The 24,831-nt window shown below is 37.9% G+C and overlaps 1 protein-coding gene across 3 annotated transcripts in view; it reads left to right on the top strand.

The window, feature by feature from the left end:
* The window catches only part of OSBPL9 (oxysterol binding protein like 9), a 65,720-nt gene that overhangs the window by 27,239 nt on the left and 13,650 nt on the right, over positions 1-24,831 (top strand). Inside the window, exons 4-9 of one of the 3 annotated variants that reach the window (XM_075759430.1) lie at positions 2,527-2,603; positions 12,541-12,636; positions 14,639-14,686; positions 19,930-19,959; positions 20,830-20,880; positions 24,593-24,631. In XM_075759430.1, coding sequence (XP_075615545.1) covers positions 2,527-2,603; positions 12,541-12,636; positions 14,639-14,686; positions 19,930-19,959; positions 20,830-20,880; positions 24,593-24,631 — 341 coding nt within the window. Of the gene's footprint in view, positions 1-2,526; positions 2,604-5,034; positions 5,183-12,540; positions 12,637-14,638; positions 14,687-19,929; positions 19,960-20,829; positions 20,881-24,592; positions 24,632-24,831 lie in introns of those variants that run through there. The other 2 variants (XM_075759432.1, XM_075759431.1) reach the window with 2 other exon arrangements.

The following is a 24,831-nucleotide window of genomic DNA, read 5'->3' as shown; positions in this document are numbered from 1 at the left end:
TTGCTGTCAGGGGAAAAATATATCTGATTCTAATTGACTGATTCAGTAATTGGAATTAGTGTTAAAGTGTAAGCTATGCTGTGAAAAAAGAACAGGGTGTTTGTGTGTGCACGTGTGTACATAATGTGAAAAGAAAAAATACAATTTGCACATTGCGAAATATATTTGGCTTAATGCAGTCATCTGGGCAGAGTTCATAGGGTTTCTGTGGAGTGTCACTGCATTATAAACTTTGTCTTCAGCACCTACTTCAGCTTTTCAGTTAAAATATAGAGAACTAGTAGGAAGAACCCCTGTAAGTTATAAGTTCATTCTAATGAGTTTTTGAGAGTATTACACACGGCAAAATCCAGCTTTTTAATAGTTGCTGCAGTTCCTGCAGGAAAGTTATTTACCTGCTGTTCCAAGAAACATTTAATTACTTTAACTTCTTCCTACAGACTTCCTTTGTGCATATAAGAACACTTTGGGTAGTCACTTTCCCTTACGTCTAGTTTTTATTTGTGCAGGTTAATGGTATCATTACCGAATACCTGTGCAATTTATCACACTTTACTATTTTAAAAGAACAATGAATAGGGATTGACTTGTAATATCTGGGAAAATAAGTATTTTTTTAAAACCCAGCTAGATTTCAAACCAGGCTTTTACCTTGTGTGTAATGGAAGTTTCGCCCCACTGCTTTGTGAGGCCACCTTATCAGTTAGAGCGAGTTTCTGTATTAAAAATACATTCATATGTATTTCTCACAAACACATAAATTGTCCATTCTTTCCTGATGGTTTTGTTAATTTGACATAATTAGTGTATATATACTGAAGTAAACAATGCAGTATGTTTATCTTGATATTGATAGGATTTTCTCTGGGGAGTCTAGAAAAACCTACAGCTTCTTCCTCCTAAAGGCAGGGGAGCATAAGAGAGAAAATCTTCAGTGGATTTCTGATTCTCCTTCCCTCGTCCCTTCCTCTGGCCAATGAAATAGCCTTTATAGGAATGGATGTGTTTAAAAGTAATAAAGAATTTCCTAAAGGAGGGTTTATTTAACTTATTTGGAAGACCTGTGGTGGTTTTGAGTACGGATGGGTTTGAGCTGCAGAATTCCAAAGAATAAAAGCAATGGAAACATAAGGGCGAGAAAGGGAACATTGAAAACAAAGCATTTTGAGGCTGGAGAGTGCATTTTAGTATAACGACATAGAGATATTTCCTCTGAACACCATAACAAATAAGTCAGATAGGAATCTTAGTTCTCTGATTCATAATAGGTGCTAGCTCACTTCTTTCCTTGCTTTTAGCAGGCTTCCTGTTTCTTTTAAATACCTTCCACTTGACTGAGGAACTAGAAACAATTGTCAATAACTATTCTAAATCTGTATCTGGGCCAGTTTGTTTACAGTCTATTTAATGACTGGATTGTTCTCTTCTTTCTTCACCTGGAGTCCACTGACTTTGCTTCTCTGGTTTTTAAACACTCTTAGAGGACAGCAAGGAACTCGTGGCGTGTCTGTACTGAGGGTAGGGGGGAAGAAAAGCTGTGTTGGGGGGAAAGAAAAAAAAAAAGGTGATGATAGTCCTTAGTCTGTTTTGATCTGTTCTTCCTTCATCCTCCAGCTCCTGTATCTCTTCCTTGTCCCTTCAGTCCTGAAAACCATCCGCTGCCTCCTTTAATCATCACTTAATATATTGCTTTCTTAACTAGCACTGTCTGCACCCAAGAAGCATAATCATCTTTTTGTCATTACTTCCTGACTTGAATGCTTAATTAAAATTGTATGGTGGTCTGTTGCAGAAGTATGAAAATATTATTGTGTATTGTCATTAATATATGATCCAGGTTCTATTCAGTTTTAGAGTAGGATTGTTTTGAGTTTAAAAAAATCTTTATCATATGTTCCAGATTATTCTTTGTGCTTCATTATTCACACTGGTGACCTGTTAGAGTTGGTGTTTGTCCTGTCTCATGAATCCATACCTGAAAGGCTAACTTATTCAAAGTTACTATGTCCACCCTGAAGTAGAATTACTGGATAATTTTTTACAGGTTGAACAGCTTCTTGTAACTAAGAAAATTTAAAAATGACTTAATGAATTAAATGAGGAATGTCTGTGCAAACACTTTTGTCATGTATGCCCCTGAAGACAGACAAGGGATAGATATCACGAAGAGCAATAATGCAGAACTCTTCTTATATTTATCATATTCTTATTTTTTTTTTATTTGACATATATGGCACAGAGTCATTAGTAGAATAAAATTTCTATCAAAGCATAGAAGGTTTTTGCATGCATGATTATTTAAAACATCTCTCCAGTACCATAGAGTAGATGAACACAATAATGTTACGGAGCTGTAACCACAGAAAAATATACAGGATATTAAGACAACTGTGGAATTATATCCTTGGTGACTTTACAAAGACAGTATGGTTTAATTTCCATATTTAGTGAGGACATCAGATCTGTTTGCTTAGTCTTTTAGTATGATGCATATAATTTAACACTATCTTTTGAATACTTTTTCAGCTCGAGATGCTGATGAGAGAGAGAAGTGGATTCATGCTTTAGAGGACACGATTCTCCGCCATACCCTCCAGCTTCAGGCAAGTTTAACTTTCACTTTTAACTTGTTTTACTTTCTTTTTTTCAAACCAATTAAATACAATGGCATGACTGCTAATATCAAACAAATCCTGTATAACCTCTGGTCATTCTATAGCTTATACAATCAGGTATAGTAAGACATCAGTATAGGTACCTGAGATTAGGTTTGAGTCTTTCTGTTACTGTTTTCTTGTCTTAGCATCATGAAAAGTCAGTATAAGACTTCACTTTACTAACTCATATTTTTAATTGGTGGTTCCAGACTTCTTGTTGTGCATCTAGTTCCTTTTTTTTTTTTTTAAACTGGGAGTTAGTTGTTTTTGGGTCAAGCCTGTTGTGTGCTTGTACACCTACACTTGTACACCACCTAATTTTAAAATTAAAATGAGACAGCAACATTGAACCTCTTTCTGGATGACAAAAAAGGTAAATAGCTTATGTTTGAATCCACTGTGTAAGCTGGATACCGGTAGTTTTCTGGTTGTAAAAACAGATGGTGACTGAGGATGGTTCTTAGCACTAGTTATCTAAGATCAGTTTCTGGTGATAGTCTAGACTTGGACATGTCTGTAAGACTTGCTAAACCTTTATTCTTGCCCTGGAGAGAAACCCACTCTTCATGAGAGGGATTTTCTCGTTCTTGGTTTGTACCACAAAGATGTCTGATGACAGTGTAGAAATCTTCAAACAGGTATTCATTATTTGTGTTGAATGAAGGTTTGGTATGCTTTTGGAGTGTGGCAAGAGAATTAGGTCTCTTAGTGATTGACACTGTGTGAAGAAAGATACACTGGAATCCCTAATATCACAGAAAGAGAAGCAGCTTATACAGACTGATTTAGGTGACATTGTCCCAATCTAAAGAGTTAGAACAAGCCTGAATTTATCCCGTCCAACTTTAGGCATTTGTACTATCTCAGTCAGTTTACCTTAATTTCCTGCTAAACAGTGGGTTTTGACCTTTTTTGACTTACTAAAGACCACTACAAATTTTCTAGCAGATAGCAGATCCCTGTATAAAAATTCAAGTTTGACAATCAGCTTTGTATCCCTAGTAACATGTCATGGATATTTTAGAAGTAATCTCTCCATCTGGACACAGTAGCTGACCACAGACTGAGGAACTCTCCTCTGCAGTGGGTGTGAGGACACAGAGATTATCTGGAGAACAACATGTGGACTTGGAAGGGCCGAGCTGCCTCCCAAGGGATGCCTCTTTCCTCATCCTCAGCTTGGAGAGAGAAAGTCAATAGGTTAACGTGAGCGGTCCTGTTTAGGGTCTGAAATGAAGTAAAAGAAATCTGTGTTTTCTCCATCTGGAAATGGAGATACAGACTCATGGCTTGGAGGTACAGACTACAGAAATGAAACACCAGAATATACTACATTTTTATAAAAAATGTACACTTCCACACTCTCTAGAAATTGTGGTTGTAGTTTTATTGGCAGACATAGATTTCATGATTGCAGCTAATAACAGAACTGTTTCCTGTTACATAACCTGTTCGCATTCCAGGATTTTTTCAAATAAGTAAGGCACATTTAGATAAAAACCCCGAAGTTAGTAATTTATCTAGTAATGTTAGAGGGAATAATTAAAAATCTAGAAGTGATTACTAAGAAACATATCCTCATCCATCTTAAATATGTTCAGCATTGAGCGTAGTACCTGGTGGGCCACTGTTGTGTGCTCACCATTCATTTTCAAGAACCTTCTTCAATGTGCTGGTCGTGTAAGCTTTTTGTTTCCGAGGCCCTTATTTTCAGACTAGCTGGAATACTGTTCACTTACACCCCAATTCAGGAACTGTCAAGCCTCGCCATCTTCATTGACACGAGCAGCTGAGCAGATACTGATTTAACAACGGAACAAGACCATACCACTTTGCAAAATACCTTTCATGAGTTAGGAAGAGCGTCTCAAGTACTGTTCACCTGCAGGGCGCTTGTGCAGGCGGAATGAACAAGCTCTGCGGAGCCTGGGCTGAAGTTTCGGAGGCTGGCTGCAGGGCCGAGCGCTGGGGGTCTCCCCAGGCAGAACCCCCTCAGTTCACTAGCCGGCCAGCTCCTGTTGGGCTTTATGAGCGTGCCCTGGGCTGGGCCGCCGCTGAAGCCAGCGCTGCCTTTGACAGGGCGACCCCGAAGCCGCTTTCCGCGCACCCCGAGCGCAGCGCCGCCCCGCCGGTTGGCCGAGGGGCCTCGTCCGCTCCGCACGGCGGCTTTTGTTTCGGTGACAGGAGGCGCGGCGCAGAGCCCGCCCTCACACCCGCGGCGCAGCCAGCCAGCCAGCCTCCCTGCCTCCCTCCCTGCCTCCCTCCCTCCTGGCGAGGCCGCTCTCCCGGGGTGTCCCCCCTCCCGGTGACCGCCATTCTCCGGAGGCAGGGGTGCGCCCCGCCCGCCCGCCAATCGGCGGCCGCCTTACTCGTGATGCGAGCAGCGGGGCCGTGGCCGCAGCCGGCGGGGTGCCCTTCCCCGCCCCGCAGCTGCTCCCCCCGCCGGAGGCGGCGCTGCCGGGACCCGGCGGGCGGCCAGGCAGCCAGCCCCGCCGCTCCGCACGCCTCGCCGAGGAATGGCCGGTGTGAGTACGAGGGAGAGAAGGACGGGAGGGGGCAGGTGTCAGGGCTGCCGGGTGCCCCCTCTGGGGCAGGCCCCCTCTGGGGCAGGTCCCCTCCCCGCCGCTGCCCCGCGGCGCCTGCCTGACTGGAAGCCGAGCGCTGCGTTCTCCCCGCCGCGGCTCTGGCCGCTGCCCTGCCCCTCCCGGGCGGGTGCTCGGTGCAGCCCCGGAGAAACAGGCGGCAGAGACCGGCGTTAGGCAGCCCCCCCCGGGGAGCGGGGCTCCGCGGCGAAGGCGGGCACGGGCTTCCTGCGCAGGGGGACTGGCGGAGTCTCCGGGAACGGCTGGATTCCTCACCGGAGTGCCGCCGAGTTTCTGGGCCCCCTGCGTGCCTAGAGGGATGCTTTCATCCGGTTACAGGAGCCCGTTGTACACAAACACGTCTTGGCTTCAATTAAACTTAAAACAAAACGCCGCTTCATGCACTTGATGTTCTTTTGCTTTCCTTTTTATTTGGACGATAAAGTCAAATGAGTTCTTTGGGAGGATTATTGGCTCAATGAGCATGGATGGGGGTTTGAGTGCTGTAGCAGAGATTATTTCCTGTAAGGGTATTTTCTTAGGTTCTTAGTTTCTATTGCAAACAGAAACGTGGTTATCTGTCACATAAAGCCATTATGCATCTGTTTTTGTCCAAAATGATAGGTCTTTTCTGAGTCTTCTTTCAGATTTTCATACTGCTTTTGGTCTGCCTGTTCTGTTACTGGAGTGGAGCTGGGATGTTCAAGTTTGGAAAGTCAGGCTTTGATTAAGTTTTCTTCATAGTGTGTCAAATACACATCTGTTAGATGTGAGGAAGTGTACTGAAACCTAGGTAGTTCATGTGTTGTGTGAACCAAATCAGAAAGGATAAGGAATTAATGCCAGGTGGAGAGGTGAAGTGGTGTCTGGGTGTTCTCTAGTCTGATTCGTTTTGCTAATTTTATTTTTGCCTAAATGTCCAACTGTGTTGTCCTTCAGTCTTTGTAACAGAAGTAAAAAAATAATTAAACACACCTTCTCCTCCCCCCCCCCCCCCCCCAACCCTAAACTTGCAAAAATGAGCTACAGTCAAGGAACTGAGGAAGAACTGAGTCATAAATATATAGAGGGATCTTAGCTGTCCAGATGGCTGACAATTAGTAATGCTGTATTTAAATGAAACAAGAATAAGGAGGAAACATTTCAGAATCACTTGTAATCTAATTTCTCTGAATTTTGAAACTGAAGTCTGTTGTTCTGCTTGCTGTGTTTTTGTATGTTCTTATATTAAAGACATTACTACAAATGCATAGTTCTGCTAGTATTAGCTTTGTCTGTTGAAAAGTCCTTGAACGGTAGATGATGTGATCGTTTTGAAGTACCATTCTGAATCCACCAGTGTTCTCACCCTACCCCTCCCAAGACGTTGTTATTGTGGCAATACCAGGTCAGTGGCTTTGCAGTGGCAGCACATCGGTTGCTTCATACCCACAAGAGATAAGGGGCAGCGTGTGCATGGGGTGAAGGTATATTGTGGCTTGGGTTTCTTGTTTGTCTGGGCAGAGGTGGGAGGGTGATAAGTTATCTCAAATTTTCTTTTGTTTCTCACCAGCATGTTATGTCAACCAGCAATCCCATTCAAACAGCAAATGCTTCTAGTCATCTTGCTTAGTGTAAATGTCCTGCTTTCCTCATCTGCCTTTCAAGTGGCACTTTAGTGCTATGTATACTTTTTGGCTCTGGAATTCTCCAGAGTGAAAACCCCTTGAAGATAACTCGTGTCTTTTAGGACCACAGCAACACAAAAAACTTTATTTGAGCTGAAAAGCGCAAGACCACTGTTAAAATATGAATCTACCTAAAACCCACCAGTAACTGTGGCACTTCTCATGCCTTAAGGGAATTCAGTAAAAAATGGAGTAAATTTAAAAATTCTAAATGGCTAAATGTTTGCATGTATTCTGGTAATGTTAGGATCTTATCTGTGGGAGTCATGCTTAGCCTGAACTGGAGGGATGAGCTTTGCTGCTTTTTTTCTCTTTTCCTTCTTCCTCCTGTTAGCTGAAGCTTTCATGCTTATTCTTGTCTTAAATCCCATGTCTTGAAATGGACTTTTCCCCTTTGCTGTTATAGTGCTGCTAGAGCATCTTGGTAAGCCTCTTAAAATGGCAACTAAAGAAGCTGCTAAGAATTGCATAAAAGACAACCAACTACCAAGGTGATTTAAAAAACAAATAAAAATACAAAGCTGAAACTTGCATATTCTACAAATCAGATGTCTTTCATGCTTTCTGAGTAGATATGACAGTGATAATCTACATTAGAGAGTCTTTAAATACTTGCAAGCTTCAAAGGATTTCCTACCCAAACTTATGAAAACACTTCAGGTAATGCCCCAAACTATTTCAGCCTCTAAGTGGACTCACCACAGGGACAAAGGAACTGAAGTTACTGTCAATACAAAGATGGGCTGTTTCTTACCACCATAAAAGTGAAAGGAATAAAAAAAAAATGCTCTGTAGCTTGATGCCTCCATAATTTAGACAAGATGTAGCAAATAGTAGGATAAGAAAACTATTCTAAGAAGTAGGTCTGGGATGGTTGCTGTGAAGAGTGATACAATGGCTTAAATATTAAAAGTTACACCATGGCTTCACCAATACTTAAGAGTTGGTACTGCTGCTGGAAGCACTCACTTCTCCTAGCGAAAGGGAAGAGACAGTGTGGCCAGAATAGCTGAATTTGGAACTGGATTCAGAACTGGCCCAAATTAAACCTACTTTTCCTGCTGCCCTCCCTTCCTGAGTTTAGTTTCAACCCGGATTAGTTTCTACATTGAGTTGATTATGTGACAGGGTAAATGTTTATGTTGACTGGAAAGAGCAGAGCAAGGGTGGGAATAAATAGGGGAACAGATTTGTTTCTCTTTCATTTAGGCTTATGTAAAGTGTTTGTGAAACTGTGTTGCTAGTAGCAGTTCACTTAGTATCACATAACCACAATTTTTGATGACCTTTCTAAAGCTGCAAGCAAGAACAAAAGATGGACTAAAACTTTCTTACGTGTTTCTCCGAAGTATATTATGTTGTTACTCACTGGCTTTCCAATGCTGTTTCTAGTGTGAGTCAAGAATGCTTGCATAAAACTAAGAACAGGCTCTTTTAGATTAAGAATATATCCAATATAGATGTGTTTTAAGTGCTGGTGGAAGGGCGTAGAGTTAACAGGCATGCTGCCCTTTTTCAAATTTTGCACACAAAGTAACTATGATAGTGAATAAGAATGTTAGTGCGTGTGCATTATCTAGATCCATAATAAAATGTGTTGGTAAATGAATGGGACTCTAGGATATACTTAGTTTGTGTAAGGTTTCAGAATTGTAACCTACGTTTTATTTACATCAGTATGTAAATACTTCTGGTTTCTGAACTCTTTCTGTTTTCCTAGAAGACCTGATAGTATCTGTAGCTATACAGCCTTTGCTAAGCATTTTGTGTTTTGCAAAGCAGAAATAGTTTTTGTGTTGTTTTAGAAGTGCAGTATTCTGACTGTTTGAAGGCTCCTATGCCTTCCAGAACTCATACATTTATTTTGAGACATTTACATTCTCAGTCTTAAATATTGCTTTAAAATGTAGCAGACGAAAAAAAATGGCTGTCTTTGCCACAAATAAAAAGAAGGTGCCAGTATTTAGTAGCTTACTAGTTGATTTGTCATTTTTCTTCAGTTTTCTATCAGGTTCTTACAGGCAATGTCCTACTTGACAAAATCAAACACGCTGTAGACAGAACATATATTTCTGATGATGTATTGCAGATGGAGGGAAAACACTCTTACTCATTTCTTTAAACTTAACTTCCACAAGATTTTTTTTGTTGGACTTGGAATCCTGATTAGATGAAGAATATAGCATGAGTATCTTCAAAAAGATAAGAAAGTCTGCTCTGTACGGCTTTCTCTTTTCCTCCCCCAGTAAAGCTATTCTACAAGGACAGCTCTTGTCAAGTCTTTGCTATTGCTTCTATCTTTTTCTTTGTTTCCCTGCCTTCATTACTGTTCTTTTTCCACTGAGGTCATTATTGTAATGCTTTTATTTGAGAAATACATTTGAATTTTTCTGGTATGCGTTTTCTAAGGATGATGCAATCTTTTCATCTCATCCTAGTTTAAAAGAACTAGTTTAAATTAGGCTGGAATTACTTCTCAGCATGGACAAGTTTTGAATACAAATGCATTAGTGATATGCATGACTCCTCATTTGGAGGACAAGGAAACAAAATATAAACTCCCTTAGTGCTAGTAGTTCTGTCAGGGAAATAAGGCTTAAAATATGTATTTTTAATTGGTTTATATTTTGTTGTTGCCTTCCTGTTTACCCCCTGCAAAAAAGGATGGTGTATGAAGGGAATAATTTTGCAGGACCCATAGCATTAGAGTTCTTTACACAGCCCAAGACCAGCATTGTTTTGAGAGGTGGTGGGCAAACTAGAAGTTACATAAATTACTTGCTTCTGCAGCTATTTCATCTGGTAATATAATCTGTTAATTCCTTAAAACCTACATGAACATAGAGCAGTTATTATTTGAGAGAAATAAAGTGTACTTACTGATAGAACTAGTTATTCAATGGAAAAACAGGTTATATTACTTTGGATTGGTACTGACAGTAGCAGGGAATCAGTGTATTTCTGAAAATCTAAAATACTCTGGGTTCATATTCTTTTTTATAATTGGAAGATGCTTATTTTAGAATCACAGCATAACTTCAGCTGGAGAAGGCCTCTGGAAGTCACCTGGTCCAAGCCCCTTCTCATTGTGAGACCAACTTCTTGATATTTTTAACTTTCCAGTTATCTTGTGGGTTTCAATTTTAAAACTAGGTGAGAACTTGAAATTTGATAACCTACTGAGTCTGTTATATGATATTAGGTTAATAATTTTATCTAAACTGTCTTTATACAAACCAAGAGCAAACTAGTAAAGTGCTGCAGCTTTGTAAGTACCTGTGTTTCTTTTCAAAATTACTTTTGTATTTCATTTCTGTGCTGTGTCGGCTTGACACTATTCTTGGTTTTATGGCTTTCTCTTTACACTGATTGAAGTTTTAACTTTCCAATAGAACTTTTAAGGTCACAGTTTTCACTCTGTGTTTGATGTGGATGTCTGCTCAGTTGTAACACTAAATGTTTTAATCAGCTTTTTCCTTAGTGCTAAGAAGCTGAAATTTAAGAATGGAATTTTATCTTAAAGCCACCACTAAAAATACCAAATTGTTACATATTAGTAGTCACAGACTGATGACTGAAATAAAGATTAGTGTTTTGATGCAGCATACAGATAACTTGCATCATAAACTATATTTCTGCATATATTATCTTCAGCAGAAATTTTCTGTATAGTTCATGCAATTTTGATATATGAAACCTGACCTCCAGAATTTTTAAACTGAGCATGCTAGACCATTTGCTGGAACAATGATGTTGGCTGCTAGCTGTACAGATAATTCTGTTTTCACCAAAGAAATGGAATACTAATTTCATATAGTTTCAGATCTAGTTTCAGTGTAATTTAAACTTGACTGGTTTGAGTGAGCATTACAAGTTTCTTGGTTGAGAGGACTCTCCCTTCTGCCTGTTAGTTAGTTTCTGGGCATAGCCAAAATGGTTGGTTTCTTTTCTTCTCTTCTTCTTCCCTCCTTGTTTCAAAACACTATTTCTAAATTTGTCCAGTGTGGACTGTCTAATACAGGGTGAAGTATCTTTTTTTTTTTTTTTTTTAATGCTGGTTTACAAACTAGTCTGTATGGATAGATTTACTTATGTCGAACTGTTGTCAAAATCTGGGTGTTAGTCTGTAACACAGTTTAAGATTTGGCAAATGAATAAAGAATAATATCTTCTACAGTCAGTAGATGGCTTTATGTTTTAGGTGTGCATGATACTGTGCACACAGCTTGACAGAGGTTAAGAGCAAGTCAGTCCTCTATTGCACACAAGTGTTCACGCCTCTGAAGAGCCATCAATAAAGCTCTTAATATGATGGCCCATTATCATACAAAGATAAATTATCTGTATTGACAGAGCAAACAATGTCAAAGAAAATGTTATGCTAATATGGAATTTTACAAATATGCATTGCCCATCTTCCCCCAGGCAAAATGTTTTTTCCTCACTGGCTGATCTTTATACAACCAGAACCATGCGATTCTCAGCAGTCAAAACAGCACAGTTGATGGTTTCATAAGAGTTTGAAGTGAAGTTGTCATATTTTAGATCAATGTGAATACGGGTGAAAGTATTTAGGCTATTAGGAAAGTCTTGTCACTGCTGTGATGTTCTCAGTATTATGTTTCTGTTATAACTGATGTTTGCCGCTTTTTCCTTCATGTTTTTTTTTCTCCTATATATTTAACTTGCATTGTACATTTTTTTTTTTTTAACCTGGGAGTGCTTCAATATTTGTTTTGCTGTTCCATTTCCATTAAAGGTATTATATAAATACATCTTAAATGTGTTTACGCAGCGCAGCGTATGTGCATGAAGTCAGAAGTAATCGATTTCAAGAATCCTCTCCTTTTCTTTCCTGTAATTAAAGATGTGGTAACCCAGTGGGAGTTCAGGTCTTTAAATACATGGTTTATCAGTTTAAAGGTAGGGATCATGTTATATGCAGAAGTGTGCCTTGAGTCTTACATTATTAAGGGAAATAAATTTGCAAGCAAGAAAATATAAAAGTAATCATTCTCATGGCACTGATACTTTTGTCCTTGTTGGCATATGTGGAACAAAATGTAAGAAATCAAATACAGTGACAAGGTTGTAAATCGCTATAGCTATAAAGGTACTAGGGCAACCAGGAATAATAATTTTGAATTCTTCAGCTCAAAGGTGGGTCCATATTTAAGAAGAGATTTAGCACTCATTAGTTCAGTTCTTAGCTAAGAAGTTCTGAGTTGAGCGATATTGTCTGAAGTGTGAAAAGTGCAGTCATCCAACTGGGTATGGTTTGGTCTTTCTTAACTGAAATGTGAGAGTATAGAATCACAAGAAAAACTTGAATTCTTTATATTATCCAAAGAAACTCTAATTAGTGTAATTTAAGGGGATTTGTTCAACTGTAAGTAATGAAATACTCTGGTGTGTGATGATTATACCCCCACTGAAAATATGTAGCAATTTACTGTTACTGATTTAGCTGCAAATAGAAGACAAATGTGTTCAGCTGTGTGCCTGTGTTTGCACATGGCAGGATGAGAGGCAAGGCAACATCTTATCAGTCAGTTGGCAGGCAAAACCGTATTTTGTTATCTTTTTTCATCCTCCAAAACTCTAATTATGTATTTGATTTTTATTTATATCTAGGGTGTGGATTCAGGATTTGTTCCCAGTGTTCATGATTTTGACAAGAAACTCACCGAGGCTGACGCTTACTTACAGATCTTGATAGACCAGTTGAAGGTATGGTAACTAACTGGTGTATTTACTGTATCGGGAGTCTGCTTGTCAGTGTTTCAAGATCTCGTTGGAAGGAAGATCAACAGAGGGAGAGAATCATGTTTTATGCTTGGCACATATTCTGGTAAATGTAGGATACAGAGAGCGCTCATCTAGCTGAGCTGACTGTGAACTGGAGAAAACATACCTTTTTCATATATGAAGCCTGCTGATGAGAGAATTTTATTTTCTCTTTCTCCTTAGCTTAGGATGTTACATAAGTTCTAACTACTTCTGAAAGAGATTTTTTTACTAGAAATATAAAAATTAAAAGTTATAAACTAAGAGCTGAAATAAGCTGAAAATGCCTTTCTCTTAGAATGGATCTTGATATAGTTAAAATTGACTTAGAAAATTAGAATAACTCAAACATTTTATAGAACGGTTTACAATGGCTGAAACTTTTTTGTGTATATAGCTTCATGGAAATGGCAGAGATTACTTAAGTTTAATTTTAAAGCATAAATCATTGTATTGCTCATAGCATTTTAGAATTTATCTTGAGAAAATTTTGGGAAGTAATGTGTAACTACAGTTGCAGAAAGTTTCAGACTTTGTTGCAGTAGTGATAGATAATCTGTTCTTTGTCCTTGAGTGAAAACGTTTGTACAAATTTTGTACAAATATAGTTCTTTTACACTTTGTACATGTATTTTTAGAGTAAGTGGGAAGGTGAGGGATGATGAGGTCATATCTCTCAGTACTCACCTTATTGAGGAAAAACAGTTTTTGCTGCTGGTTAGGACAGTTATTCCCATGACTCAGCAGGTTAAAATTGCTGTTAAGATTGCTTCAGTTCTGCTGGTTTGGATTTTTTTCCCCCTGATATAATGGGCAAGTATTGCGTGTGGGATATTCAGCAAAAATTCAGTTGCAGGGAGGGCAGAGAGGGGGAAGAGCATACCAACTGCAATGGAGGCAGGCAAAAGAAACGCAAGGAAAATTCAAAGCTAAACTGCAACAACTTGATCAGGAGTTAGCTTTGTCTCCTGCTCCAGAGCCATCTAACATGCTTCACTGAAAGAAGGTATTTAAATTTTACACCTTCTAATTGTTATTTCAGGCCAGCTGGGGGGAGAGGGTATAGGATTTTATTAATAATGAAAGAAGAGTGAAGTTGAGGACGGACAGAAACCGAGACTACAGTCTTTTTGTGGAATCAGAAATCCCCGTCAAGGGAAAGGGAACATATGAGTGGGTTTTAGGCAGGTAGTGGAGAGAAGAACTGTAGCTCACCTACTAAAAATTACAGCCTCTTTTCTGAGCAAGGGTGGGTGTGATGAACTTTTTTTCTTCCTTGAACAACTTGTACTTAATGGTTATTTGTATGTGTCCCTTAGAGTGCTCTTGGAGGCAACTTTTAACTGTTTCAGCTCAGCTTGTGTTTAATACCCTTGCAAGCTTTTCAGTACAAATTTGTTTTGCTTTGCTTAGCTGCATCTTGTATTCCACTTTTAAGAAAACAAATAGAATTTAATGCTGGGAAAGCACTATATATCTTCCCGAAAGAAGTGCATACAAATCTTACATGATTTGAATCTCATACCTGAACAACAAGGTACCCGCAAGGGTTGATAAGGGTTTGAGGCTGTTTTGGTAAGCACTCTATATGCCCCAAAGATCTTTGCTGAAATAAAAGAAAGGCAGTTTGAAGTGTTCTGATGAGTGTCATTTTTATTACTTAACCTCACCTCTTTGTTTAAACCATGGTAGAATCATGCCAGGCTGGCACATGGAACTCAGCCGAGATTTGGTCTCATGCAGGATGGGATAATGTGAGAAATTAGTTACAAATCTGTTATATCACAAATGCTGCAAAGAAATATTAGGCAAAAATCATAGTACCAGGATCACATAACTTAAGTACTTATTAAATGCTTTTCGTTTTGAAATTTCAGTGTTTCAGTCAGATTTTACATGGAAAAATGACGCTTTCAGTATTTTCACAAGTATCTCTTTCTTTTAGCTCTTTGATGAAAAACTCCAGAACTGCAAAGATGATGAACAAAGAAAAGCAAGTACATTTTGCTTAAATATTGCTTATTTTGCTTAATCAGATGGTTTTGTGCATCAATTTGCTGTAGTCTATAAAAAATTTAAATTTTCTTCGTCTATTTTCATCTTCCTCAAGTTGTCAAAATCAGTTAAAGCAATTTGAATAACTGATAACATGATTTTTGTTGTGAATAGGTCGTAAACGGAATTTTTAATAATACTGGGTGTCCCAACATTAAAAAATATTTCAGTCTGTAGGAAATGATGACTCCTCTGTCAAAAGCATTTTTAACTTAAATTAGCTATTTTTTCATCTTTAACAAGAATGAGTGTTTAATGTTTGTAGGACTAGCAAAGCTACTCTGAAGGAAAAAAGTAGATACTAAGTATCACGTATTTCACATAATTGGTCTGTGTCCTGTGTACTTCTGTGACCAGCATGCCACGTGTTGGAAGTCTGATAATACCATAAGTCATTCACCTTAGGTGAGGATGCCAAAATGTAACTTGGTACATGGGGAGCACTACTTTTTTAGCAAGATTGTAATTCACTTAAGTGTTGTGTATTTTTTTTGCATCCCCTCCTATTCCATTTCAAAGTCAAGTTTGTAGGTCAGCGTTCAATCACTATGTTTGAGAAAGGCTAGCATGTACCTTTGGTAGTATAGGTTTGTCATTAAGTAGCATTCTGGTTTTGTATGTTAATTGTGTGGTGTGGAGGAGGGATTTAACATTTCCTTATGAAGGGTTTATTACTGAGGAGTTGCTTTTGTTTTCAGCAAATGCAGTAATTTCAGTATCATAAAGTAATGGTGTATTTCATCCTAGTTGCCACCTTCCTGCCAATTTCACTTTTGAGAAACAAGCTGATGTTCTCTTGGTGTTTGGTTTCAGTTTTGAAAAGAGTGTGATGCTTTGTGTGATTAGTTTACTTCTTTGTAATGGTTGTGACCTTTCATGCATTATCCGTCTTGTTTGATGTGTATGTGGTGTCTTAGGGACTTCGCAAGGGATGGTCTTTCTGGAGTTCTTTTGCATGTACAGGCTTTTAAAATAACTTTGAAGTACAAGTGTTCTCTATGTACACATGTTTAATCTGTAGATAACTGACCAAAAGACTAAGATCTAAAGATTTTGTATTTCTCCTTTGGTGCGGGTTACTGGGAAGAGCTCTCCTTCAATTTTGACCTCCCTCCAGATGTTGCTTTGCAGATCAGGCAGTACTTTCTTTTTCCCTGTGACAGTGCTTCTAATCCCTGGAGACTTCCTGCATGTTGTGCTGATTTCTTTCTTTATCTCTGCAAGGTATCTATGGAACAGACAGACTGACTTTACAGAGAAAGCAGGAGGCTTGTTTAGAAGAGGTCAGCTTCCTCTGGTTTTAAATCTTGATGAGTGTTGCTATTACTATAGATTCCATTTTTCTCTATTAAAAATGGAAAAGACTTTGCAAAGCACTTTTTTTTGATCATGTCTCTTCCTGTACTAAAGCAGCTAAGAGGTTTTTTTGGTACTGTATTTGCAGTTTTCCTATTTGTTTATGGAAGTATGGTTCAGCTATCAGACTATGAGCTGACTATGAGCTGCAGGATACTTCCATCCAGCTCATATATTATTTTTCCTCTGAGGAAACAAGATTTGGTTATTCCAGTGTTATATGCTTCCCAACTAGCCGAGAGCTCTTTTCTGCAACAGTTTATGGCCAGGCATTTGAAACATGAGCTATTGTTTTTGCAAGTGTACAGAGCACTGGATGAGCTGGTTTTCAGTTACAGAGTATTTGGTCTTTTGAAGATAATGGGTATAGGATATAGGTGTTCCCAGATGCTTCAGGATCTCCTGGATATCTTCTTTCTGAGACGCAGTAATCTGTTGAATTTGGAAGAAGACAGTGCAGTGTAGAATTGATGAATTTTGAAGACTGAGAAATATTGTGATTATTATGAATTCCCTGTGTTGTATCGATACTTCTGGCAGAACTACAGCTAGCGCTGTACAGTGGGATCATAGGATCATACTGTCTTGCAAACACGCTGTACTAGCAATGCTGCCAGTTTTGCTGAATCTACTAATGGAGTACGATGTGTATATCTGATTACATAGGAAGTAAAAGAAGATGCGTGACCTGAGGGTACTGGTGTTTCAAGGTGAAGACAAGATAGGACCTTGCTTTCTTACAGTGTTAGCAGTATTATTGGTGAGACCTTGAAGTAAAATGTTCTGTTCAGTTTTGTGAAACTATCTTGACCACACGTATCAAGGAGAATAAAACCGTAAGTGTTCAAAAGTATCAGAACAGTGAAGAGGTATATATTTGGCAGGCTGGAACAAAGCTGACATTACTTAACAAGATTTTGGAGGGAAGTGTAGCCTGCTCAAGCTGTTTGGTTCACTACAAGTACTTTTTGTGAAGTAAATCCAGGACGGAGCACACGGATTCAGGTTGCAGTGTACCGATTCTCATCATGAGTTGGCTGTCCCTACAAGCCTCTGCTGCCTCTCTTTGCTGGGTGAGCTGATCCAACTCTCTGTAGTCACGTGATGATTGAATGAGGCAAAAATAACGTTCAGTGAAATAAAATTAGCTTTCTATTGGATCACCAGTGGCTTCGTAAAAAATCAGATGTCAAGGAGGTGCAACAAGCACCAAGTGGATAGACTAGTTTCAGCAGCAGCCTGCAATTTGATTAGATACAGCATGTAGCTGCATTCTGCAAAAGTCTGTAGGAAGTTGATGTTTCATTTGAAAATATGTGTATTCATTACCTAAAACTAGGGAAACTGTCTTATTAAAATTTTTATGTTCATCAGTTTTCAAAATGCAGGGATGTTGAAGAGAAAAAAATTTGATAACTTTTAGCAGTAAATGATATTATTTGATTTTATCTTTTTGGTAGTATTTTTTATTTTCAACGTACCTCTTTTTACTGGCTTACGATTTTCCTTACAATTTTGTATTTTCTAAATTATCTATGTTACTTTAATACAAGTTTAAACAAAAGATAATAAGAATAAGGTTAAAAGGATTGTAGCAGCATGCATACATAGCAGTGTAGTTCTGTACAATTGATGAGATAAGGTACAAGCATCCTCCTAACTTCTCCTCCAAACCAACCACTCTTGTAAGCATGGCGGTGTTGTTGCTAGTGAACGTCCGCTTGGTTTTCTCTCCCCAGTGTCATGTCTATAGTGTGCTTGTATAAGGAGGAGAGTTCGTGAACTTTATTTTATGGCTGCTTACGTCACTATTCTAGAATAATACATTGCTCGTGAAATCCAGAGACTTCCATACCAACGTTTGCTTAGCCCTAAAGAACAGGGCCAATGCTCTTTAGAAGGGTCTTCCCAGGGACTGAGTCTGTCTGACTTACCTGCATTGTTCTCACAATTTTGTGTACATATGAAGAAGACGATATTCCAGTTCCATGTGCTGTCTTCTTGCAAGGTAGCCATATAGTGCAAATGTGAAAAACATTGGATTAATGTGTACTGTTACTAAATTTGGCCAGCTCGCAAACAATTAATTTCCATAGAGGAAAAAATTATGATTGAATAATTTGTGGATAGGCTTTGGAAACCAGGTGTCCTGAGGTTTTTCCCATCTTAGATCTTCTGTGTGATCTTGGACAAATTACCCTTTTGCATGTACCTATATGTAAGAAAAACAATGTCTTAATTAGTCTATTGCTTGGAAAATTACAAATGGGTATGGGGTGACTGAATTACATTATACAGCCTGACATCACTTTCAGTTTTTCAGGAAAGATGGTATCAGTGAAGGAAAAGAGATACCCATTTATTTGGTGTGTAAATACTCTACAACATGTTGGGGGGAAAAATTAGGTAAAGAATAAACAAAACCGCTGAAGTGCTTACAGTTGGGTATAAAGCTTTGAGACTGAATGATTTATTTCAGGTGCATAGTTTTTCATCTGACAAGATCTGTATGTTTAGGTACATTGCCTATTCTATTTTGGTGCTAAAAAGCTCAATGCTTCACTGCTGTCATATTTAAAATGCTTTCTTCAATACATGCTGATAAAGTTTAGACTGGAAGTATAGTAGAGCCGTGAAAAACAAACAAAAACAAAACAAAAAATTTTTTAGCTGTTGGCATATTTCTCTACTAGTAAATATAACTGTGATATAACTTCCCTGATATGCAATTTCCTAGATCATCCTCATCCAGTCGTTCTAGTGGAAAAGCTTGAGGCTAGATGCTATTTGACCACCACCTTTTGTCAATTAATCATGAAGAAAATGTATAGCAGCCTTAAGAATAGTATATAGAACAGAGTATAGATGAAAAAATTGTACCCGGTTATTGGCTGGGAAGCCATTACTGCTTGCCTTTTTTTTTTTTTTTTTTTTTTTTTTTTTAAATCCACAACCTGAAACTATTCATTCCTGTAGATTTATAGATGCATGTTGCTCTCTTTATGGTGTAGAGTTTGGCTTGCAATGCTGTGTGGGGAAAAAAGTTCCTTTTACACACTTTGATTATTCAAGAATCATAAAGACTGTGACTCAAGTCACATGAGATACTCATATTAATCCAAACAAAGAGGTCCTCTAATTGAATTAGTAAAGGTTCAGTGCTGACTCCAATTTAATAATTTTGCCTTCTGCAGATAGACCCAAGAACATCAACAGGATGCATATGCTTCTTAGATAGGTCGTGCTTATGTGTAAAATGTCATGCAGCTGCCTTTTACATGCCTGAAGTGCAATTCCACACAGGAAATCTTTATGAACCAGTGTTTCTAGATAAAATTAAGTAGGCAGATTTCCAGGTGCACTTTTAGTGGAGGCTTAGAAAGAGCAAGAACACATGTTGTTTTCCGTGATTTTTTTTTTTTAAACTGTGCTTAAATGCATATGTTCATTATACTTGAACGGTGGTAATTTCAAGTGATATTGATTGTTGGAGTGTGCCACCATTCAGTACACTTTATAAGGATACAAACTGAACTTAATCTTCATAGTCATTTCATTTTTGTTGACTTTGGTGGATAAATATGTTTAATGTCACTGCTCAGAAATGCCTAACCTTGTCATCTTTAAGATTTAATTATCAGTTTGACTTCTGTCAATTACAAAATTAAAATTGTGTCTATATACAGAAATAGTCTTTAGCATGTTGGTTGCTTTTTTCCCCCTCTGCCAATTTATATAAAAATATAGTGTTTGTACAGTATTTAGGTCAAACTAGATGCTGGAAATTCTGTCTTTAACCACACTATTTTGATTTTTCTTTTACAGAAAATTGAAAGTCTCAAAGAAACAACTAGTGTAAGTTTCTTTATTTTTTTTTTTATCTATTATATATAGATTCTGAAATTCACCTTATTTGCTTTGTGAAAGTTTTTAAAGCTTTTTACAGAGAAGTGGGAATCCATATTAGGTCCAACAGCGTGACAGCAGAGGCAGCCTGGTTCTGGTGCTGCATTCAAATTTATGTCTATCATCTTAGAATCATAAAAGCATAGAATAGTTGAGGTTGGAACGGACCTCTGAACGTCTGTAGTCCAACCCCATGCCCAGAGCGTGGTCAGCTAGAGAATGTTGCCCAGGACCAAATCTAGTTGAGCTTTGAGTAACTCCAAGGCTGGAGGCTCTACAACCTCTCTGGGCAACCTATTCTAGTGTTCGATCATCCCTAGAGTAAAAAAAGTGTTTTCTTATGTTTAAGGTAAATTTCCTGTGTTTCAGTTTGTGGCTGTTCCCTGTTGTCCTGTCACTGGGCACCACTGAGATGAGTCCAGCTCTTTTTTACACCTTGCCATTCCAATCAGATATTGATAAGGTCTCCCCTGAGCCTTTTCTTCTCCAGATTGAGCAATCCCAGCGCTCTCAGCCTCTCTTCACATGACAGTTTACCGGCTTGCAGCACTCTGAAAGTTTGAAGCTGACCTCCGTTTCACCCTGACATCCTGTGTTGTTTGTGGCTTTTGGAAACTTCATTTTTCTACTACTATACTTTTGTCTCTGGGGAAAAAAAAAAAAGGAAGGGAAAGTAGGGGACACTCACAGATGTGAGCGTCTGTTTAGTTCTCACCCAATCTTTCAGTTAAAATTCTGTATAACTAATAAAAATATCTGTAATTGCAAAATATTATAGGATAGTAATACAAATTTTTCTCTGTTATTTTTGTTTCCTAGAGCATGGTAGAATCAATAAAACACTGCATTGTGTTGCTACAGATTGCTAAAGTAAGTACACTGTAAACTATTTTGAATTTTAATTATACAGGATTAATCTCTGTGAAAACAATTGAAAACTAAAAGTGCCTTCTATATAATCCAAGATATATATATAAAAATGGGTATAAGTTGATTTATGCTATGTTTTAATGAAGTTTCTGAAGTACTGAGTTCCATAGCAGACAGTCCTGTTGATGTTTGAGGTGACAGTCGTGTTAATGAGAAAGCTTTTCTTTTTAGATAACCTTTCTTTTCTAGTTTCCTATTAGACTAAACAAGAACTTCAACAAACATAAGGGTCAAAGAATAGAAGCTTAACAAAACTCTTCTTGTTTCATTTAAGAATGTGACTAGCATAAATAGAAAAAGGGAAAATGGTGATGTTAATCTAAACTGGTTTGGCAAGGTTTTTAATAGGTCTGAAGTTCATGATGATGTTGGAACTTCTTGAAGTACAAATTGTATTGTTTGAGAATGCAATACGGGTAATGCACTTATGTTTTTCACTTAAATGTTTTGTTACTTTTTAAAATCCAGTGAGATCTGGATTTTTTTTTTTTTTTTGGTCAAGTTCTTTTCTTACAGGCCTTCACGTACTGATGGAGTCAATTATAGAAAACTAGCATACTATCATCTGATCTAACACAGCTATATGTGACTTGCTGTGTTAAGGTAGCAACTTAAGCTAGAAACTGTGCAACGAATCACTTGGTCATTTTGTGTTGATTACTATATAAATGTATTTAATAGTTGTTATTTTCAGAGGTTTAATTCCTGTTAAATTTTGCTCTTTTTAAAAAAGCTGTACTATGTAATTAGCAAATCTGAAAGAGCAGAATTATATCCTGCTTTTCAGGTTCTTGATCAAAGCTGGTAATAGGTGGCTGAGTTAGCTTTCTTGTTTCTATTGAATATCAAATTCCATTTCTGCTATGGGTAAGTTTATTGGAGGATAGACAAATAGGATTGCTTATTTTGTGCTGATGCTAAGCATATTTTGAAATTGGTTAGGTGGTTTGCTGGTAATGGACAAAACTGAACTTGTAGTGGCAGTTGCAGTTGTTTTTGTCAGGTTCCGTGCTTTACTGCTCCAACTACAATATAAGCGTAAAGGTAGGTGGAATTTGGGTCCCCCAAAGATGCCAAGACTTGCTTTCTGTTATACTAAATCAGAACGTGAAGTCCTCCTTTCAGTACCAGTAAATATTAACTCGTGTAAATAGATGGGTTTATCCATTGGGGAGTGGGGGTTTTTTGTTTGGTTGGTTTGTTGTTTTTTTTGCTAAACCGTATCCAAAGCTCTTGTAGAGCTATTGAAGATAAGGTGGATAAATGAGTGGTTTATGCATAGCTAATTGGAAGAAGTTGATCCACATGTAGTGAAAAATACTCTCTATAAATCTTCCTGCTATTTTAATAACCTTTATTTTGCTTCATCTTTCTGTCTGCTTCTCTCTGTACCTTAGGCAACTATACTTGTTGACTACATTGCACTTTTGTTTCCACCCCCTGCCCCCTTTTTCATAAACTATGTTGGTATCCTGGTTTCCTACTACTGTAGGAAATGAAGAATACAGGGGTTTTTTGGTTTGTTTTTTACAGTTCTGTAAGTTGTATGTGTATGAAGTATTACATATGTAAAAATGTATTGTGTCTGACTGATAGCTTTCTGTTCTCCAGTATAGAACCTTTTAAGACTCTGCAAGTTTTTTTCCTAAAGCTGTAAGGCAAGTATGGCTGCTGACTTACGCTGCTGAAAATAAATCATATTAACACCACCCCTGCCCCCCATTTTTACTTCTACAGTGCCTTTCTCGTTAGGAGACAGACTTCACAATTACCTTCTGGTTGTTTGCATACCTTGAAAATTGTTATTGCTTCTCTATGTAGTCAGAACATCTCTCTGTTTCAAACCACAGCCATTTATTATTCAGATGATTTTGGTACATTGAGGCAAACATGGGGGTTTTTATGGTTTTGGGATATATTTTTGCCTTTTTTTTTTAATTGTGTGTTAATTTGAGCCGTTTCATGGACTCTTAAAATAACCTACCTTAGGACTTGGGCAGTTAAATTTTCATTAAATTTACTGGTAAATCAAGTGGGTAATCATGCTACTTGTACTTGAGGTGACCCAAGATGTTTTCAAAATAATGAAGTAAATACCAGCTACATAGGAATATGTTATAATTCATACATTGCTTATCAAACAGCAATTAAAATAAACTAAGTGGGATGGTTAGGTGGAGCATTTGGCTTTAGTTGTCCCCTTTGCGTGTACGACAGTTGAAGGTCTCCAGCTTTGCTGATGTGTGTGTTGTAAGAGACGCGTTATAGTCTGACAGTGAGTTGGTAAACTAGTCTTAGAAATACATATTTTATGTTTTATGAAGTAACTTTTATAATTTAGATATGTAGTTTTGCATTTTTGCCTTCCCCTTTCCACTCCATCTTTTCTGGTCAGTCTTGCCTGCCTAGTTTTGTGGCATTTCTGCCTTCCTTACCTCATCAACACATCACATTGCTGATTGTGCGTTCCTGGCGTAGGAAAGCAAGCTTCTGTACAAATGCAATGTCTTTGTGTTTTATTTCTTAGGTCTTAGAGATGACAGCAAAACATAGAAATTTAGTATGTTAAAAAAAATTAATATATTTGGACTCCAGTGTTATTCTTTGTTCTGTGTTTGTAAGTTTGCAACCCAGTGGAACTCATTGCCCTTAGTGTCATGTTTGTCATGGAAAGCCTTGCTTAATAAATGTCAGCCAGCAGACATGAAATTTGAGCAGCCTATTGCCAGCTATATAAGCTAGGGAAGACTGTAAAGTATCAAAACATAAGTATGTGCCAACTTTCTTAATACTATTTACAGCTTTTTTTTTTTCTTCTTTTTTTCTTCTTTTCCCTCGTAACTTTAACAATTGGAAATCTGGGGAAATACTCTGCAGACAGGTCTTAAGGCTTACACTGAACAAAGTTATGGACTGATATTCTGATAATACGGACTTTGTAGTGGAAGTGAAGAGATTTGGCTTAGTGTTCAGTAAAATTTATACTGTTGCTGGTACAGTGTTAAAACTATGTTAACTGTAGATTGGCATTACCTTGTCTGTTACTAGTGTAATTTCCCCTGATGACAGTTTTATATCATACATTGCCTGCTCTTTCACATATGCTTCTAGGTAAAAATCCCCCAAATCCTAGATTGTAAACAATCTAAAAACATTTTAAAAATCTAGTGGATACCAAAAAGCAGAAGTTAAAAACATTTTTCTTATAAAGGCACTTCTGCCTTTTAAAAATAAAAAGTGCTTTTGAAAACTTGGCCTGTATGCTGATTGCGGTTCTTCAGAAACTGAGAACTTCACGCCTTTCGGTTTTCAGGGACTCATTGGTGCTGCAGACTGTGTTTTGGGGGGCTCTTAGCTATTTGGGAAGAACCTGTGTTGTAAAGCATAATTGTATTCTGCAGTGCAGAAAGGGTATTTTAAAAATTGTTCAGACTTGCGTGGACAAATCCTCAGAAAACACTGATCTTCAGAGGTGCGGTGACTATGTATAGAACTGTTTCTTCTAAGTTTAGTTACTATATCACATGATGAGGAACATTTTATGGCTGAAAATGTAAACATTCCTGAGAGAAACTTGCTGTTCTCGCTTAACACAGAACTGATAAGTCATACCAGATTGTTTTGTTGATATTTTTAACATTCTTTCCTTAAGGACCAAAATAATGAGGAGAAGCACGCAGATGGACTTATAGTAAGTTTAAATCTAATCTTTATCTCCCTTTATTTCTGCAGAACATGTGAACAGAGACCTGAATTTCCACTCATTTTGCAACATACTTCTTCCTTTCTCTAATTTACTGCTTCGAGTGTCTTCTTAAAGTTACTGTTGAGTCATTAGCTTCTGAGGTTGGCTAACACCCTTGCCTTTAGAAAATATAGTGATCAGTTTTA

This window comes from Balearica regulorum, chromosome 8, assembly GCF_011004875.1.
Source record: "Balearica regulorum gibbericeps isolate bBalReg1 chromosome 8, bBalReg1.pri, whole genome shotgun sequence".
Classification (NCBI taxonomy): domain Eukaryota; kingdom Metazoa; phylum Chordata; class Aves; order Gruiformes; family Gruidae; genus Balearica; species Balearica regulorum.
Note: the sequence above shows the minus strand (reverse complement) of the source record. Positions and strands in the feature narration are given on the sequence as shown.